Here is a 13,826-nt window from a genome sequence, read left to right on the forward strand (position 1 = left end):
GTTTGGGAAGATACCAAGCTAGCTGCAGGATTTTTAATTTTTTTTTGTACCCCAGTGGCACCTGGAACACCAGTGAGACAAAACTATTCACTCCCCTGGAAAGGGGGCTGAAGCCAGGGAGCCAAGTGGCCTAGCTCAGTGGATCCCACCCCCACAGAGTCCAGCAAGCTAAGATCCACTGGCTGGAAACTCTCGCTGACAGCACAGCAGTCTGAAGTCGACCTGGGATGCCCCAGCATGGTGGGGGAAGGGGTGTCCACCTTACTGAGGCTTGAGTAGGCAGTTTTCCCCACATGGTGTAAACAAAGCCACCAGGAAGTTCAGACTGAGTAGAGCCCACTGCAGCACTGCAAAGCAGCTGTAGCCAGATTGCCTTTCTAGATTCCTCCTCTCTGGGCAGGGCATCTCCGAAAGAAAGGCAGTAGCCTCAGTCTGCCGCTTACACATAAAACTCCCATTTCCCTGAGACAGAGCACCTGGGGGAAGGGGCCGCTGTGGGCGCAGCTTCAGCAGACTTAAATATTCCTGCCTGCCAGCTCTAAAGAGAGCAGTGGATCTCCCAGCACAGTGCTCAAATTCTGCTAAGGGACAGGCTGCCTCCTCAAGTAGGTCCCTGATCCCTGTGCCTCCTGACTGGGAGACACCTCCCAGCAGGGGTCAACAGACATCTCACACAGGAGAGCTCCAGTTGGCATCTGGCAGCTGCCCCTCTGGGACAAAGCTTCTAGAGGAAGGAGCAGGCAGCAATCTTTGCTGTTCTGCAGCCTCCACTGGTGATACCCAGGCAAACAGGGTCTGGAGTGGACTCCCAGCAAACTCCAACAGAGCTGCAGAAGAGGGGCCTAACTGTTAGAAGGCAAACTAACAAACAGAAAGCAATAGCATCAACATCAACAAAAAGGAAGACCACGCAAAAACTCCATCAGAAGGTCACCAACAACAAAGAACAAAGGTAAATAAATACACAAAGATGAGGAAAACCAGTGCCAAAAGGCTGAAAATTCCAAAAAACAGAATGCCTCTTCTCCTCCTAAGGATCACAACTCCTCGCCAGCAAGAGAACAAAACTGGACAGAGAATGAGTCTGATGAATTGACAGAAGTAGGCTTCAGATGGTGGGTAATAACAAACTCCTCTGTGCTAAAGGAACAAGCTCTAACCCAATGCAAGGAAACCTTGATAAAAGGTTAGAGAAATTGCTAACAAGAATAACAAGTTTAGAGAAGAACATAAATGACCATGCATGACCTGATGGAGCTGAAAAACATAGCACAAGAACTTCATGAAGCATACACAAGTATCAAAAGCCAAACTGATCAACCGGAAGAAAGGATATAAGAGATTGAAGATCAACTTAATGAAATAAAGCGTGAAGATAATATTAGAGAAAAAAAGAATGAAAAGGAATGAACAAAGCCTCCAAGAAATATGAGACTATGTGAAAAGACCAAACCTACACTCAGGTGTACCTGAAAGTGACAGGGAAAATGGAACCAAGTTGGAAAACACACTTCAGGATACTATCCAGGAGAACTTCCCCAACATAGCAAGACAGGCCAACATTCAAATTCAGGAAATATGGAGAACACCACAAAGATATTCCTGAAGAAGAGAAACCCCAAAACACATAATTGTCAGATTCACCATGGTTGAAATGAAGGAAAAAATATTAAGGACAGCCAGAGAGAAAGGTCGAGGTACCCACAAAGGGAAGCCCACCAGACTAACAGGAGATCTCTCTGCAGAAACTCTACAAGCCAGAAGAGAGTGGGGGTCAATATTTAACATTCTTAAAGAAAAGAATTTTCAACCCAGAACTTCATATCGAGCCAAATTAAGCTTCATAAGTGAAGGAGAAATAAAATCCTTTATAGACAAGCAAATGCTGAGGGATTTTGTCACCATCAAGCCTCCCTTACAAGAGCTTCTGAAGGAAGCACTAAATATGGAAAGGAAAAACCAGTACCAGAAATGGCAAAAACACACTAAAATGTAAAGACCATCCACACTATGAAGAAACTGCATGGGCATCAACTTATGATGCCAGCTAGCATCATAAGGACAGGATCAAATTCACACATAACAATATTAACCTTAAATGTAAATGGGCTAAATGCCCCAATCAAAAGACACAGACTGGAAACTGGATAAAGAGTCAAGACCCATTGGTATGCTGTATTCAGGAGACCCATCTCACATGCAAAGACACTCATAGGCTCAAAATAAAGGGATGGAAGATTTATAAAGCAAATAGAAAGCAAATAAAGCAGGGTTTACAGTACCAGTCTCTGATAAAACAGACTTTAAACCAACATACATCAAAAAAGACAAAGAAGGGCACTACATAATGGTCAAGGGATCAATTCAACAAGAAGAGCTCACTATCCTAAATATATATGCACCCAATACAAAAGCACCGCAATTTCTTAGAGACATACAAAGAGACTTAGACTCCCACACAATAACAGTGGCAGAATTTAACACCCCACTGTCAATATTAGATCAATGAGACAGAAAATTAACAAGGATATTCAGGACTTGAACTCAGCTCTGAACCAAGTGGACCTAATAGACATCTACAGAACTCTCCACCCCAAATCAACAGAATATACATTCTACTCAGCGCCATATAGCACTTATTCTAAAATCAACCACATAATTGGAAGTAAAAGACTCCTCAGCAAATGCAAAAGAATGGAAACCATACCAAACAGTCTCTCAGACCACAGTGCAATCAAATTAGAACTCAAGGTTAAGAAACTCACTCAGAACTACACAACTACATGGAAATGGAAAAATGTGCTCCTGAATGACTACTGGGTAAATAACAAAATTAAGGCAGAAATAAATAAGTTCTTTGAAACCAATGAGAACAAAAATGCAACGTACCAGAATCTCTGGGACACAACTAAAGCTGTGTTTAGAGTGAAATTTATAGCACTAAAGGCTCACAGGAGAAAGCAGGAAAGATCTAAAATTGACACCCTAACATCACAATTAAAAGAACTAGAGCAGCAAGAGCAAACAAACTCAAAACCCAGCAGAAGATCAGAAATAACTAAGATTAGAGCAGAACTGAAGGAGAGAGAGAGATCAAAAAAATCTTCAAAAAATCAGTGAATCCAGGAGCTGGTGTTTTGAAAAGATTAAGAAATAGATAGACCACTAGCCAGATTAATAAAGAAGAAAAAAGAGAAGAATCAAATAGACACCATAAAAAGTGATAAAGGGGAGATCACCACTGATTCCACAGAAATACAAACTACCATCAGAGAATACTATAAACACCTCTATGCAAATAAACTAGAAAATCCACAAGAAATGGATAAATTCCTGGACACACACCCTCCCAAGACTAAACCAGGAAGAAGTCAAATCCCTGAATAGACCAATAACAAGTTCTGAAATTGAGGCAGTAATTAATAGCCTACCAACCATAAAAAGCCCAGGTTCAGATAGATTCACAGCTGAATTCTACCAGAGGCACAAAGTGGAGCTGGTACCATTCCTTCTGAAACTATTCCAAACAAGAGAAAAAGAGGGACTCCTCCCTAACTCATTTTACGAGGCCAGCATCATCCTGATACCAAAACCTGGCAGAGACACAACAAGAAAAAAAGAAAATTTCAGGCCAATATCCCTGAGGAAGATTGATGCAAAAATCCTCAATAAAATACTGGCAAACCGAATCCAGAAGCACATCAAAAAGCTTATCCACCATGATCAAGTTGCCTTCATCCCTGGGATGCAAGGCTGTTCAACCTACACAAATCAGTAAACATAATCCATCACATAAACAGAACCAACAACAAAAACCACACGATTATCTCAATAGAGACAGAAAAGGCCTTCAATAAAATTCAACACCCCCTCATGCTAAAAACACTCAATAAACTAGGTATTGATGGAACATATGTGAAAATAATAAAAGCTATTTATGGCAAAACCACAGCCAATATCATACTGAATGGGCAAAAGCTACAAGCATTTCCTTTGAAAACTGGCACAAGACAAGGATGCCCTCTCTCACCACTCCTATTCAACATAGCACTGGAAGTTCTGGCCAGAGGAATCAGGAAAGAGAAAGAAATAAAGTTATTCAAATATGAAGAGAGGAAGTCAAATTATCTCTGTTTGCAGATGACATGATTGTATATTTAGAAAACCTCATTGTCTCAGCCCCAAATCTCCTTAAGCTGATAAGCAACTTCAGCAAAGTCTCAGCATACAAAATCATTGTGCAAAAATCCCAAGCATTCCTATAAACCAACAATAGAGAGTCAAATAACAAGCAAACTCCAATTCATAGTTACTACAAATGGAATAAAATACCTAGGAATCCAACTTACAAGGGACGTGAAGGACCTCTTCAAGAATTACAAACTACTGTTCAAAGAAATAAGAGAGGACACAAACAAATGGGAAAACATTCCATGTTCATGGATAGGAAGAATCAATATCGTGAAAATGGCCACACTCCTCAAAGTAATTTACAGATTCAATGCTATTCCCATCAAGCTACCATTGACTTTCTTCACAGAATTACAAAAAAACTACTTTAAATTTCACATAGAACCAAAAAGGAGCCTGTATAGCCAAGATGATCCTAAGCAAAAAGAGCCAAGCTGAAGGCCTCACGCTACCTGACTTCAAAGTATACTACAGTAACCAAAACAGCACGGTACTGGTACCAAAACAGATATATAGACCAATGGAATAGAACAGAGGCTTGAGAAGTAACAGCACATATCTACAACCATCTGATCTTTGACAGACCTGACAAAAACAGCAATGGGGAAAAGATTCCCTATTTAATAAACGGTGTTGGGAAAACTGGCTGGCCATCCATATGCAAAAATCTGAAACTGGACCCCTTCCTTACACCTTATACAAAAATTAACTCAAGATGGATTGGATTAAAGACTTAAGTGTAAGACCTAAAAACCATAAAAACCCTAGAAGAAAACCTAGGCAATACCATTCAGGACATAGGCATGGGCAAAGATTTCATGACTAAAACATCAAAAGCAATTGCAACAAAAGCCAAAATTGACAAATGGGATCTAATTAAACTAAAGAGCTCCTGCACAGCAAAAGAAAGTACCATCAGAGTGAACAGGCACCCTACAGAATGGGAGAAAATTTTTGCAATCTATCTGTCTGACAAAGGGCTAATATTAAGTATCTACAAGGAACTTAAACAAATTTACAAGAAAAAAGCAAACAACCCCATCAAAAAGTGGGCAAAGGATATAAACAGACACTTTTCAAAAGAAGACATTTATGTGGCCAACAAATATATGAAAAAAAGCTCATCATCACTGTTCATCAGAGAAGTGCAAATCAAAACCACAATGAGATATCATCTCATACCAGTTAGAATGGTGATCATTAAAATGTCAGGAAACAACAGATGTGGAGAAATAGAAACACTTTTACACTGTTGGTGGGAGTATAAATTAGTTTAACCATTTTGGAAGACAGTGTGGTAAGTCCTGAAGAATCTAGAACTAGAAATACCATTTGACCCAGCAATCCCATTACTGGGTATATACCCAAAGGATTATAAAGCATTTTACTATAAAGACACATGCACACATATGTTTATTGCAGCACTATTCACAATAGCAAAGACTTGGAACCAACCGAAATGCCCATCAATGATAGACTGGATAAAGAAAATGTGGCATATATACACTATGGAAAACTATGCAGCCATAAAAAAGAATGAGTTCATGTCCTTTGTAGGGACACGGATGAAGCTGGAAACCATCATTCTCAGCAAACTAACACAGGAACAGAAAACCAAACACCACATGTTCTCACTCCTAAGTGGGAGTTGAACAATGAGAACACATGGACACAGGGAGGGGAACATCACACACCAGGGCCTGTTAGCAGGTGGGGAGTATGGGGAGGGGTAGCAGCATTTAGGACAAATACCTAACATAGATGACGGGTTGATGGGTGCAGCAAACCAACATGGCACATGTCTACCTATGTAACAAACCTGCACATTCTGCACGTGTATCCCAGAACTTAATAAAAAAGAAGCAAAAACATGATGACCTAAACATCCATCAACAGGGAAATAAACTAAGGTATATTCATTCAAAGGAATGCAGCATAGCAGTTAAAAAGAATGAAATAGTTTTATGCATATACATATCGATATAAAAAAACAAAAATTTATTGCAAAGCATGTTACAAAACGTGTGTGCCATATAATGACATGTATGTAAATTTTAAGGAAAAAACCATTTATGTCTTGTTTATATAAAAGCACATATGCAGGAGAAACATTACCACTTTCAAAGGAAGAATGCACACCAACTTCAAGATGATAATTTCCCTGAGAGAAAGGAGAGTGGGTACTTCAATTACATATGTGATGTTTCATTTTTTAAAAGATCAGAAGTAGAAAATAACTTTGTTTTGCAAATTTAGACAACCATAATAGCAAGGCATATAAATCACCACACAATGAGCTTCTGAATCTCTGTTTATCTCCATGCTTTTAACAACTGAAGTTCCACATTAAAACTGACTTGACAGGAGCAAATAATGGTAAGAGTAAAAACACAAATGAACAAAAAGCACTCTATATTTTTGGTTCATGAAAGTGAAAGTTAAGAGTTTCAAATAAAACCTCAAAAACGTGTGTCTGTGGTCTTACTTTCATCATCATTCTCTATTATTTATGAAGTAATATTATCTAAGGTAATACATACTATGCCTGCTACTATGGTATTCTGGGAGTGGATTTGTGGGGTTTTGTTTTCTTTTCAAATAATCAGTACTGTTTCTGTTGATACTATATGAGGGTATCATATGAACCTGACACTAAATGAAAATACGTAGGGCAAGAAAAAAAGAAAAAAGACCCATATGGTCACTATACAACCCTGAGTCTAATTTTGAAACTCATCTATTCTTCCTAAAGCTCACAGTGAACTGAAAGAATAATGAATTTGTTACTTTCAACTGGAATAAAAGTTAACTTTTTAAAAAGATGTTTCTAAAGCCTCATATAATATTGTAATTCAAATAATAGTTTTAGACCCATAGAGTGTTAAAGCAACATAAGTCAAATATGACAAAGAGAGGTAGGAAGCTTAAAAAATAAAATGAACTGAAAAGTTTTCAGAAATCACTCAAATTTAAATGAAAACATCATCGTGAACTAGAGACCTTAAGAGTATATTTTTTACCATGTCCTCAAAGGGACCCAACCAGCCTCTGATACCATCCTCCCTAAAAATAGTACTCCCCCATATACCCAGCTTTTGGGGTCGAATACTATTCTCATCGAAAGAAACTGATGCTGCCACAGCAGTAGCTGATTCTGTCTTGGAGTGACAAAAAAATTAAAAAAAAAAAATAAGTAAAAATATGTGATTACCAAGAAGCAAAGATACTTTCCAAAATGTTAACACTAGTGCTAAAAAGGACACAGACACAAACTTAACAGACCCCTCTGAGGGCCACCTTATGAGAATTTGAGCATTGTTCATCACCACCATACCTAGCAGAAAATCAGCTGAGCCCCAGAAAAGGCATAAATGCATAGGTCCATAATAATACTTGTGTACTAAGAGGCAGCACACAAGAGATTCTAACGGTTACAGAAAATATGTTCAACTGATCTATCCAAATTTCATGAGTCCTCCACTCAAGTTTTTGTCAACAACTAAGGACAGAATTAGATATCTTTCCTTTCTTATGTGAAACAAATAGTATCAGAAAATTGTGGCTGATATCCATTTTTTGAAAAGAAGTAAAAATCTTCAGGTACCTATTGTAAAAGAGAAATGTTACATATGGAACATGTAACTGTCACTTAATGTTTTAATTTTTGCTGTCAAAGACACTTGTGTAGGAAGAGCACATCCCACCTTAAAAGTGGGAAAGAGGGTATGACTCTATCTCCCCATGGCCAGTCTTCAGTCCCACAGGAGATTATAAAAAGACAGGCAATCTCTTTACACAAATATACTTTACAAAAACCTTGTCTTTTTAAAAATATTTTATTTATTTAAAGTTAGTTTCTACATGCTTATTTAGAAAAATTTCACATCTAAATTTTTTTAATCTTATTCCTTTCTCAAAAGAATCCAAACTGTTTGTCTGCTTGTTTTGTTTACTTTTCTAAAGGACAGCTAAACAGGAAAAAGCTTCTCCCCTTCTTTACTGAGTGCCATTTTCTGTAATATAGTCCAAGGCACTGGGGATGTACTGCATCTACTCTAGTGTTTTATTGCTAACAAAGGCACCTAGGATCAAGCAAGAGGAGGGAATGTCTCTCCTGACATCAGTCTTAAAGTTTTGACATGTCTAGTTTTTTCAACTAGCTGTACATTACTGTCATTCATAAATTTCACAAATCCTTCTTGAACCCACATAAAAAATCTGTGCCTACACCATTACTTCCATTACTTGAAATTAAGTCCCATAATTATCTTCTTTATACTTGTCCTAAATGAATCCTAAACTTACCAAAGTTTGCCTCTTTTTCTAGAATTTTAGAACTTCTTGAATAAGCCTATGCTCAACTTAACCCGTGTCTTTTTAGATCGAAGGCCATTCACCCTTTTGGTCTACACTCCTTTAGCATAACTGGATTTTTCCTCTCAGTCTAGCGGATCTCCTCTGGTTAGTCCCTAGTTCCATTAGGTCTTTTCTAAGATGCAATTGCCAAAACTGCACACAGGACACACGATGAGGAAATACCACAGATTTACGTACAGGTAGGATAACCATCTGGTTTGTCTTTGATAACTCTCAATGATGCTCAATGCTATGTTGGGATTTTTGTTATTATTAGAGTACTAACCTGCTGTTTTCTACATCCATAATAAATAAGTACTAGGTCTCTTTTCTGAGTTACAGTTTCAAATGATTTAAGATTATTTTAGATTCCTTCGGAATAGTTCCCTTCCCTATTTTAAAACCAGTCAACAACTTTTTGTTGCTGTTCAAGAACACAAATTTTTTAGCTATCATTTGTGGCTCTGCCCTATTTGAAAACTATTGAGAGTCATTGTTCTAGTTCACTTACAAAGAGGCTAAACAATTCCAGTCCTAGCACTGATGTCAAAGACCTGATCAACTATTTACATTTTTTAATCTATGAAATTATGCTTTTATCCCTAGCACCTCCCTCTAGATCCTTTGTTTCCTCCTTCCAGATCCCTTCTCCCAATTCCATGGTAATTTAGCAGATCATTCATTCATTCAAGAAATCTTTACTGGCATCTACTCTGTGCTAGGCACAGAAATAATGTGTTAGGACTACAACAATGAAAACACAAGGTCACTGCCCTCAAGAATTTCAGGCTGTATCATATTCACTAGGGCTCCTTTTTTTACCTGCCTATTTTATTCCTCAAAAACACTAGTCAGGCACAATTTCTTTATTCACACATTACTTGCTTTTCCCTAAAAGAATATTTGTTGATGTTTCTGGTGTTAGAATTCAATGGATTAACCCATGCAAAAACAAGACAGAATCACCTATATATTCTCAAGTCTTTTTTGACCTGCATTACAATTCAGTAGCCAGTAGCCCAAATGGCTATTTAAATTTAAATTAATTACAATTAAATACAATTACAACTTCAATGAAATAAAAGAAAACTTCAGTTCCTCAGTTGCATTAGCCACAATTCAAGTGCTTTGTGGCCACAGGGGGCTAGTGGCTACCATATTGGGCAGCACAGACTTGGACCATTTCCATCACTGCAGAAAGTTCTTTTGAACAGGAGTGGCTAGAGAATTCTCACATAAGGAGTCACACAGTGGCCACATTAAAACAATAGGTTATACACTTTGGCAAATAATTACTGCCTTCCTCAATATTCACATAATAGCACCTGCTACAAGTTATTTATATTCCTTTGGTCAGTATGGTCTACACTAGCTTAAATACTGACTACTGAATATGACTTTAATTATAATCTAAGTCAAAATATCACTCCTTTTCACTTTATGTGAGCAGCAGAATACATGACTGGAATCCATAATGAAAATACCTAAATAGTAGTAATAATGATAATAATCAATTCAACATGAGAAATATCTTAAAGAAACTTACCCTCCTTCACTTTCTGCTTCCTCTGAACTATTACTTGTTGCTGAACTTTGAATTGTAGGGAGTCTTCTTTTTCTTGCTCTGTGCTGAGGGCTTACCTTATGAACAGTTATTTTCCCTTCAAGTTCATCTTGTATATATTCCTCCAGCTTTGGAACAGTTTCTTTAAGAAATCTGATTTCCTCTTTGAGTTCTTCCATATTTGTCAGTAATTCGTTTAACTTCTCCAGTATCTGAAGTTGCCTTTCTTGAAAGATCACTGTTGTTCCTTGGTCATTATGTACTTCATCTTGCAAAGTTATTGAATTAAATGTATTATCCAGAGAAAGAAATTTAGGTAACTTCATTGTTTTCTCTGGTTTACGGACCTTGTGGTACCACAAGAGCAGCAAGCTGATTCCAGCAGTGCCCACCATGATGCCAAATATCAGCTCTTTGTTTGTGGAATGAGGCATTTCTTGGTTTTTGTTTCTAAAATTAAAAACATAAATGTAAATGACTGTTTATGTATTTGTCCAAGACAAAAATATAGGTGCTTTTTCAATCAACAAAAGCCAAGTTTACATCACAAAAATCACTCTATGCCTATCACAGGGCTTATAAAAAGTAGGACAATTACCCAAAGGATGGGAAAGGACAAATGGAAGTATACTGTTGTAAGAATCTTAGATTACAATGAAGAATTATCATATTAAGTTAAAGATGCAAAACCACTAAAAAGCAAACCACTAAAACAACCACTAAAAAGTAAAAAAAAAAATCCAAGGTGATACATAATAAGCCAATAATAGAGATAAAAATAGAACACTAAAGATACTCGCTTGGTCCAAAAGAAGGCAGGAGAAGGAGAAAAAAGAACAGATGGGCAAATAGAAAACAAATAGAAGAGAAATTATGCCATTATTAAGTGGGCAAATGGTGCCAAAAGATCAAGAAATAACAGTTTTTGTTTGCAAACAGAAAAGACCCCATAAAAAGAAAAGAAAAATTGATGAAGTAGACATACAGAAAACTGCATAGCAATCAACTTGAGAAGGCAAAGGAGGTGGACTCTACTGTACAAGTACAGGAGTTGACCTTTGATGGGAACATAAACCATTCATTCATAGTCATAAAAGGCAGATTATGTGAGCAGAGATTTAGGTAGGTGGGTAGATGCAGTGCTGGGAGGTTATGCAAGCTCTCTTTGATGGCTTTATTGTTCTAAGTGAGATAGGAAGCAAAGTAAATAGCTGGGAGTGAGAATTGGGGAAGAAATATCAGTAAGATGAAAATTCTGAATTAGGTTGTATACCCGAAATTCACCATCCTCTGCTATATATCCTATGATTCCACATATTCTATCAAGCATTGTTTCTTACACTTTAAATGGCCAACTAAATGTAATGTTTCAAATGATTCCTTGGTGGTCTAATGGTTAGGATTTCTGGGCTCGCAAATGCCCTATGGAAGAGGGTCTGAGAGAACAAGCAGCCATAATCTATTTCTGAAAAACCTGCTTAAAAGAATGTCTTTGGATTCCTATTTTACTGGATTATATGACTGGAACACAGAAAGTATCCTGTTTGGATGCTCTACACTTCATTACAGGGCTAAGTGTCAATGAGAAGGACTGACTTTAAAATAATCTTCCAGAAATTACCTCAGGTGTTAGTAAACATTATATCCAAGAGATTTAAGAATCCCTTATTTTAAACCAAAGATTCCAGAGAAGGCCTTGGTACTTAATCTGGCCTGCTTTACCTCACAGAAATTTGCCTGGAATTAACTTGAAAAATTTTTTTCACCTAATTGGTAAAACTGGAAACTGTAAGTCTAACCATCTGCCCACTCCCAGCTCATCCAGGAGACATGCCAGCAGCAGATTCCAATCAATTTATAACTTCAGCTGAAATTGTAGCTAATTATTGCTAGATGTGTAAATGTATTCCTACAAAAAAAATTATATCATGAAACTAAATTATCTTGAAAGCTTATTGCAAAAAGATAAGAAAAATCACTCTATGCCTATTAATTACAATTGCCTTCCAGCTAATAATCACACATCAAGTTTAATCATCTTTATTTTTGTCAATAGAATTATTAAGGCAGGATGTCCATTCGCTGATATAGAGGTCTACTAAAGGGAATCTTCCTATCGTGTTTGCTTTCTTTTGCCCATATCTTGGACTTTTACATTAATATAGCCTAGTTTGAAAATATTTTCATTTAATAAGCAAATAAGCAGAAGTAAAAATCTATCTAGGAAGGAGAACTTATTCTTGAGACAGGACCAGGTTTCAGCAGTCATATTTTGGTTGGCCCTTTCTTTAGGAACTGCACCAATTCCAAATCATGTCTTCCATGCAGGACCTATTCTTATTTTGCAGATAAGTGAACTGAGGCACACAGGTGTCAAGTCACTTACCCAGTGATCATCCAATTAGGAAGTGAAAACTGTCACCTTTCTTAACTCTTGACACCCTGTTCTTAACTCTTGGATGCACCCACAACATGTGGGAGATTTGGAAAGCATCAACAAGGAGGTGGGAAGGAGAGTGTTGACTGAGCAAAGATGCTCAGAGCTGAAATATTATTTCAGAACCACGAAAATTAACTAGAAAAAAATAGAATCAATGGAGCGGATATGTTTTAAACAAACACAATTAAAGACTAATAGTTCAAGCTATGTTTGAGTTTCATAAGAGTATAAAACAAATGTGCTTCCACACAGATAATTTGAAAAATGACACATTAAAAATAATGTACAAAATACATCAGAATACTTGCTTGCCTTCAGAATAATTTCAAAGGTTGTATGAAGTCATTTACATAGCTTTTTTTTTTTTTTTTGAGAGTCTTGCTCTGTCACCTAGGCTGGAGTGCAGTGGTACAATCACTGCTCACTGTAGCCTTGACCGCTTGGGCTCAAGTAATCCTCCTGCCTCAGCCTCCCTAGTAGCTAGGACCACAAGCATGGGCAACCACGCCCGGCTAATTTTTACATTATTTGTACAGAGTGAGTCTCCCTTTGTTGCTAGACTGGTCTCGAACTCCTGGGCCCAAGCAATCCTGCCTGCACCTCTCAAAGTGCTGGGATAAGCAGCATGGACCACCACCTCCAGCCTTGTTAGCTTTCATACTTCTATGTTAATAGTATGCACTTGTAGTATAAAAATATAGTAATTAAAAACTTTACCAAACGGATTTTAGAACTCTAATATTTTAATAATCAGATGCAAAGTATTATGTTACACTGCAATTTGTAAGGTGCTAGTAAATAACAATGGAAAATGACATTTTAATATAGATTATGGCACTTAATGTGTAAAATTAATTAAAGGTTAACAGAGATGAGAATCAAGTATTCTAAAATGGCATCAAAATGTTGACTCTAGAGTATGAAATGTTTTCCGAAGAAATGTCTGAAGAAACATTTCATTTCCATGTTCTAGTTTTAATTTTTAGATGTAGAAATTATGATTTACTAAATTAATTATAATGCTTTCACCATAAATCTAGCATATATATTCATTTACTTCATCAGCAGACCCTTATAAAATGCATAACTAATAAACTCCGGGAAGTTATGAAAAATTTTGCAAGGATAAAGATACATTACAAAAAAGCCCAAGGTTTAAGTTTCCTAAGAGAATTGCACTGAGACTTGAACTAGTGATCAGATTTCCTACAGTGTCCCGGAAAACCTGGTACTTTCAAAGTGAATTCTATTGTTCATTTCGTCAGGTTTTCATGG

At 37.1% G+C, this 13,826-nt stretch overlaps 2 protein-coding genes across 3 annotated transcripts in view; both read right to left on the bottom strand.

The window, feature by feature from the left end:
* MORN2 (MORN repeat containing 2) overlaps positions 1-13,826 on the bottom strand; it is a 1,051,609-nt gene that overhangs the window by 943,989 nt on the left and 93,794 nt on the right. The window lies entirely within an intron of this gene.
* The window catches only part of RMDN2 (regulator of microtubule dynamics 2), an 88,604-nt gene that overhangs the window by 71,559 nt on the left and 3,219 nt on the right, over positions 1-13,826 (bottom strand). For both annotated transcript variants that reach the window (XM_050753350.1, XM_050753349.1), the window contains one exon: positions 10,094-10,561. In XM_050753350.1, coding sequence (XP_050609307.1) covers positions 10,094-10,545 — 452 coding nt within the window. In that variant the 5' untranslated portion in view covers positions 10,546-10,561. The remainder of the gene's footprint in view (positions 1-10,093; positions 10,562-13,826) is intronic.

Source organism: Macaca thibetana, chromosome 13, assembly GCF_024542745.1.
Source record: "Macaca thibetana thibetana isolate TM-01 chromosome 13, ASM2454274v1, whole genome shotgun sequence".
NCBI lineage: Eukaryota > Metazoa > Chordata > Mammalia > Primates > Cercopithecidae > Macaca > Macaca thibetana.